At 36.5% G+C, this 6,713-nt stretch overlaps 1 protein-coding gene across 1 annotated transcript; it reads right to left on the minus strand.

Annotated features, from left to right (window-relative positions):
• Window positions 1–1,609: 1,609 nt before the first annotated feature.
• On the minus strand, window positions 1,610–3,297 carry LOC120291609 (ankyrin repeat-containing protein BDA1-like). Its single transcript, XM_039309262.1, has 3 exons — window positions 2,734–3,297; window positions 2,044–2,306; window positions 1,610–1,739 (listed from the first exon to the last, which is right to left on the minus strand). The coding sequence occupies exons 1-3, from the start codon at window positions 3,295–3,297 to the stop codon at window positions 1,610–1,612; spliced, it is 957 nt and encodes a 318-aa protein (XP_039165196.1).
• Between the last annotated feature and the right edge of the window lie 3,416 nt (window positions 3,298–6,713).

Below are 6,713 nucleotides of genomic sequence, written 5' to 3' on the forward strand. Positions count from 1 at the left end.
GCTGTGTAATTCAGTGACTGGCCACCAATCATTTCACTTAGATCCAGTTATAGATCTATTCTTGAAGGATGAGCTTGTGATGATCTCTGTCAACTATGTTTTGATGAAATGCCTTGATTTCTGGCTTTTTGTTTATTTTAGAGCCCTATGGGTTTGCTTTGTTATTGTGACTTTTAAGATTCCCTTTCATGTATTAGTTTGGTAATGAATGGAAATTTCTATTTGACCAAAAAAAACTTCAAAGACTTCTGTTATAATCTTATTTGACACTACACATTACTTGATTCTTCAGGAGGATTATTCAACTTTATGAATTGTGTTAGAAGACGCTTGAAATGAACAATAGTGTCATAAGTGCATTTGCAATTAGTCTTCCTATCAAAATAGTCGCAAATGATTTAGAGTGAGCAAAAAAATTAAGCATAATGTGCGCTCAGCAATCTTGCTATAAATTTGATTGCCCATTTATGTTCGAAAACTAGTTAGCATTTGAAGGTATGTTCAGCAAAAAGAAATGATCATAAATTGGAAAAGGGAAAGATAATTTATGAACAGCATACCTCCTGCAATTGAAACTTGCCTGAAATCATCACGATCTCAATCGCATGCCTAACTGGTACTTTCCCTTTTGTGTGGTGATTCAGCTACAGTTTGAAACAGAAATTTCCTATCACATAGCAATAAACAATTGGGATAGTAAGGTACTTGAAATTGTCATAAGAGGCTCAGCTTATAATCAATTTTTGACATCGACAATCGTAAATCAGTTTTTCTAGTCCGTGTAGGTGGTAGGTAGTTCTCTACCTTTATAGATAGTAAATTACCTCAAGTTATTTTAAGCTCGAAAAATCATAATGATTATAATTTTTATTGAGATATCTAAGCAACTTAAAGCTTACTTTCTAGTTCCCTATTCTTAGTAAATCTACATAGATAATCCTTCAAAATCGTAATCAATGGATCTTGTCCATAAGTAATAATCCTTTCGACCGTTGTGATTTGCTGTAATTAATCGTAAAACTTGCAATTCTACTGGAACAAACTTCCTTAATTGTCACCCACCGGTGGGTGGCTAAATTGGTTCGGCATTGGCGCCTTATCACAGAGGTCACAAGGTCGAAACTCCACAGCTGCTAACACGTCTTAAGTGGGGGGCCATGGTGGTGGGGTCCTGTGCTAGTCTCCCCCAAGGTACTGACGCTTGGTCTGAGGTGCTGTCTAGGCACGGGCCGTGGGTTGCTGATTAGCATAAGCGAAAGGCGGACCCGGCGGATCCTCGGCATAAAAAAAAAAAAAAAACTTCCTTAATTGTCAATAATTACCGCTTTAATATGTTCAGGTTACACTACATAAAATTGATCCCATGGCTGAGATTTTTGGACTTTAAATTTGATGATCATTCTTTTTTTAAACTGCCCCAAATCAAATCAAATAAAACAGCCAGTCATTACACATCTAAACTTCATCTCTTACATAAATTCAACTCTTAAAACATTTATTGTTTTCACTAGCACATACCATGCTCTAATGCATCATAGCTAAGTTGTCTAATCGGCACACTGAACAACACATGCACTCTATAGCATCTCCTCTTTTAGGGCCTTAAGTCTCAGGGCGCTTCTTCTGGAACAAACACATTTGCAGCTATACACACACAGCCACTAAACCGTATGACCCTCTGGCCCGCCTTGACCCTCTGGCCTGCTTCCTGTCCAGCGTTCGCGGACGAAATGTAGGACCTTGCGTACCAATTTCAGGATTAAGCGAATAAAGTGGCAAAGAAAAAGAAAAACCACCAATCCAGCCCATGATAGCTGTGCAGATGTAAGTGTAGTAGTATCTGACTGGTTTGCCGTCGGTGTGGTCATGAATATGGAGATGACATAAGTTGCCGCCATGAAGGTTATCGCAACCCACGTAACCAACATTCCAATCCATGTGATGATCCGATGCCGCTTTAAAGGAAGACCGCTTAATAAAATCATAATAATGCTAAGCGATGCGATGAAGCTTATCGTGTTACATACTATGAAACTTGTGTACACTCCCGGATCCTCTTCCGCCATTATAGATGTGCCTGCATTAGTGGAATTTCCTTCAAAAAGGCCACCTGGTTGGGTAATACTGGCTTGGAATGCCATGGTAGCTAGCAATGCCGCTACCACCATCAGCGTCTTATGCATATTGTTTTGCCACTTTCTCTTTCTTTCCTCGCTTTTGCCTTGTGCTAATAGGTCGAGTGCTGTGAAACCTCTGGAGTTCTTAATGTTTGATTTAACTCCTTTATTAGTCAAGAAGAGCATAGTCTGCATGAAAATAACACCAAAATGTACCAATGGGGGTCAAATTTGAACTAGACAAGCCCACGTCACATACTTTTCAGGATTAACTTCGCTATTAACGTTTTTTAGGCCTCTAGTATTTGTGACTACTATTTGATGCCTTCAAAAGGGATACTCATCCCTTGTTGAAACTCTTTTGCTATTTTCGATTTGATGTTCCTTCTGATGTAGATAAAATTAGTATCAAAATAGCGTGAAGTGTAAAGTTGGAGTGAATTATACAGACCAATGACTTCCCCTTTTTTTAAATATCATAACCTGCAACGATTTATAAATGGATATCTTTTAGCTTATGAATATTCTAGAATACTCACATATCTTAGAACTGCCTTTTCTTATTAATAAGCTCACTAAATTTGACTAGTGCAGAGGTTTAATTGTATGAACATACCTTAGCTTCTCCATATGTAGCAGCCAAATGCAAAATCGTGTTACCGCGTTGGTCCCTTGAGTTGATGAGATCACTGGGTAAGATATCTATCGAAAATTTCAAAGCTTCTAGTCTGTTATGCATCACGCATAAATGCAGGATTGTCTGGCCATGTTCAATGGAACTATGGGCTGCATTAGGTCTCTTTTGAATCAAGTATTCCAACACATCCACATGGCCTTTCATGGCCGCAACATGAAGAGGGTTTCTTTTGTATATGTCACAAACATTACACATATCAGGGTTGACTCTTAACAAGCTTACCACTATGTTAAGGAACCCTTTTGCTGCCGCGAGATGGAGAGGGGTTGATCCCTGAGAATCTTGATATTTTGCCAGCTCAGCCTTCCGAGCTAGCACCTCTTCCACAAAATCCAAGTGTCCGAGCATGGCTGCAATGTGCAAAGGAGTCTCAGCTTGATTCTCAGTCATGTTTTTATTGAGAAGCAGCTTATCTTTTGCGAGCAACTCAAGCAAATAAGGCACATCCCCTTTTACAGCGGCTACGTGGAGGTCGGACGCCATGTTTGGACCTCTTGAAAGAAAGTTTCGGAATTGGATATGAGAGTTTCGGAATACTCATTCCTCCATTTGGAAACTGGAATATATACTGTCACGATCAAGTCACCTTCAGAGTAGGCTTGACGAAGACCGAAAAATGATTGGTAGATCTATCTCATCACCAATTATTTGTTCAGTTCCGGCAAATGTCCTAGGATATCAAAAAAGGGGACGATTCCTGGAGCCCATCGTCGGTTTGTGGGGATTCGCCTATCGGCCATTTTCGGCCGAGGCTCATCTACATTTTGTCCTATATAGGTCAAGTTCGCAGACATAGATGTCCCACTGGAGCCATGACGTCCTTTTGATGATGTAAAGCAGCCACACTCTATTCGTGCAAATTGTTGTAAACATGAATTACTTTGAAAGGACATGAATTCCATCGATCCATCAGAAATAATTTTTGCGGTAATGCTCGATCAATTGGAATGAATCGTGACCTAGGAACTTTCATAGAAATTATTGTACTATATGGGTGTGTTAGGAAAATAGAAACAAATGAGCAATAGTATCACAAGCACATTAGAAGTTGGCTTTCTCAACATGGTAATCCCAAGTGATTTCAAGCTTGCAAATAGTTTAAGCTCAACGTGGAGGCTGGTTTGGGCTCAATTAGAAAAATTAAGATCGGGATTTGATTATACTTGTTAATCAATTAATGCATTTTCAAATTTAATCTTATTTAAACATTGACATTTGATTTTTTTAATGCATTTTTTTTAAGAAAACAACTCAAAATTTATTTTTTAAGCCTTTTGCTAGTTTCCGAAAAAAAATCGAATTTTTCATTTGTTTATTACTTTTAAAATATTAAATATTTTTTATTATTTTTTATTGAAAATAGAGACTAGATGTCCGGATTCGACTAGGCTCGGGGCTAAATTGGGACCTAGGCTGTTGTTGTGTTGAATTGAATATTAAATTTTTTAAAGTTCTCGTAAATTGGCCTGTCTTAATCACGTTGATGTTCTTTGTTCAACCACCACGAGAAATTTTACACGCGATCTTAGATGATTGGCTAAAATCAAAGACCAAAGTTCTCTAAAGTAATTTTGTTGAAAAATTAGAAATATGTCAAACATCATTCCTCTCATTTTCTTACGAATATGGACATATGTGAAAACATGGACTTGACTATCGTGACCTCTCCGAAGCCTCCCGCAGGTGCTCGAAGGCTTGCTTGCTTAGTTTAAACTCAGTCTGGCATTTCCTTAGCTAACCAATTCACGACTAATAATCCGAGTTTTTAACATGCAAGTCATTTTCATTTAGAAGTTGTCATTAATCGATTTGTGATGAGTTGATTAATAAAATATTGAGAGAAATATTTTACTCAAATTTAATCTTATTTAAACACTCAGATTTGATTTTTTTCTTTTAATGCATTCTTTTGAAGAAAACTACTCAAAATTTATTTTTAAAGCCTTTTGCTAGTTTCTGAAAAAAATCAAATTTCGCTCTCTCTCAGATCTGGATTCCTCTCTCTCGCTCAAAACTCTCTCCCTCAGATATACTCCCTTCTCTCAGATATGATTGGCTAAGATCAAAGACTAAAAGTTCTCTAAAGTAATTTCGCCGAAAAACTAGAGATATGTCAAACATCATTCTTCTCCTTTTCTTACGAATATGGACATGTGTAAAAGCGTGGACTCGACTATCGTGACCTCTCGTAACTCTCCCGCGGGCGCTCTGAGGCTAATGGCTTACTAAATGTAAGCTCAATCCGGGCTTTTCCAAACTTACCAATTCACGATTTATGATATGAGTTTTTAGCCTACAAGTCATTTTCAAATCTCCGATCCTAATTTATTTGGTTGTGCAAATATTAAATTTGTAAAGCTCGAACTCCATATTTGGCTCTCTAAAATGGGAGTTTCGGGATACTCACTACAATTGGTTCTTGGGAATTGAGAAGAAACCTACAATCTCTCCTTTAAGTTTGTTGTTGTGTTGAATTGAATTTTAAATTTTTTTATGAAGTCCTCGTAAATTGGCCTGTCTTAATTACGTTGATGTTCTCTGCTCGACCACCACGATATTTTACACACAATCTTAGATGATTGGCTAAAATCAAAGACCAAAGTTCTCTAAAGTAATTTCGTCGAAAAATTAGAGATATATCAAACATCAGTCCTCTCATTTTATTACGAATATGGACATATGTGAAAACGTGGACTTGACTATCATGACCTCTCCGAAGCCTCCCACAGGTGCTCCAAGGCTAGCTTGCTTAGTTTAAACTCAGTCCGGCATTTCCTTAGCTCACCAATTCACGATTAATGATCCGAGTTTTTAACATGCAAGTCATTTTCATTTAGAAGTCGTTATTAATCGATTTGTGATGAGTCGATTAATAAAACAATCCGGCATTTCCTTAGCTCACCAATTCACGATTAATGATCCGAGTTTTTAACATGCAAGTCATTTTCATTTAAAAGTCGTTATTAATCGATTTGTGATGAGTCGATTAATAAAATATTGAGAGAAATATTTTACTCTTGCGGAATTCTAAAAATTAAGATCGTGACTTGATTATACTAGTTAATCAATTAATGCATTTTCAAATTTAATCTTATTTAAACACTAATGTTTGATTTTTTAATGCATTTTTTGAAGAAAACTACTCAAAATTTATTTTTAAAGCCTTTTGCTAGTTTCCAAAAAGATCGAATTTTTCATTTGTTTATTACTTTTAAAATAATAAACATTTATTATTATTTTTTTTATTGAAAATAGGGAGTGGGGTCGATGTCTAGATTCGACTAGGGTCGGGCTGAACCGGGACCTAGGCTGGTCTAGGCTCAATTAGAAAAATTAAGATCGGGACTTGATTATACTTGTTAATCAATTAACGCATTTTCAAATTTAATCTTATTTAAACATTGACGTTTGATTTTTTAATGCATTTTTTTTTTTTTAAGAAAACTACTCAAAATTTATTTTAAAGCCTTTTGCTAGTTTTCGAAAAAAAATCGAATTTTTCATTTGTTTATTACTTTAAAAATATTAAATTTTTTTTTTTTTTTTGGTTGAAAATAGAGATTGGATGTCCGGATTCGACTAGGGTCGGGGTTGAATCGGGACCTAAGCTGTTGTTGTGTTGAATTGAATTTTAAATTTTTTTAAAGTCCTCGTAAATTGGCCCGTCTTAATTACGTTGATGTTCTTTGCTCAACCACCATGAGATATTTTACGCACGATCTCAGACGATTGGCTAAAATCAAAGACCAAAGTTCTCTAAAGTAATTTTGTCGAAAAATTAGAAATATGTCAAACATCAATCCTCTCATTTTCTTACGAAAATGGACATATGTGAAAACATGGACTTGACTATCGTGACCTCTCCGAAGCCTCCCAGGTGCTCAAAGGCTGGCTTGCTT

Source organism: Eucalyptus grandis, chromosome 3 (assembly GCF_016545825.1).
Source record: "Eucalyptus grandis isolate ANBG69807.140 chromosome 3, ASM1654582v1, whole genome shotgun sequence".
Lineage (NCBI taxonomy): Eukaryota > Viridiplantae > Streptophyta > Magnoliopsida > Myrtales > Myrtaceae > Eucalyptus > Eucalyptus grandis.

Coding starts and splice junctions, on each gene's coding strand:
- LOC120291609 (XM_039309262.1), bottom strand. CDS start 3,297: ATGGCGTCCGACCTCCACGTAGCCGCTGTAAAAGGGGATGTGCCTTAT. Junction 2,307..2,733: donor CTACATATGGAGAAGCTAAG/GTATGTTCATAC, acceptor ATTTTCATGCAG/ACTATGCTCTTCTTGACTAA. Junction 1,740..2,043: donor GCGGAAGAGGATCCGGGAGT/GTACACAAGTTT, acceptor TTGGTACGCAAG/GTCCTACATTTCGTCCGCGA.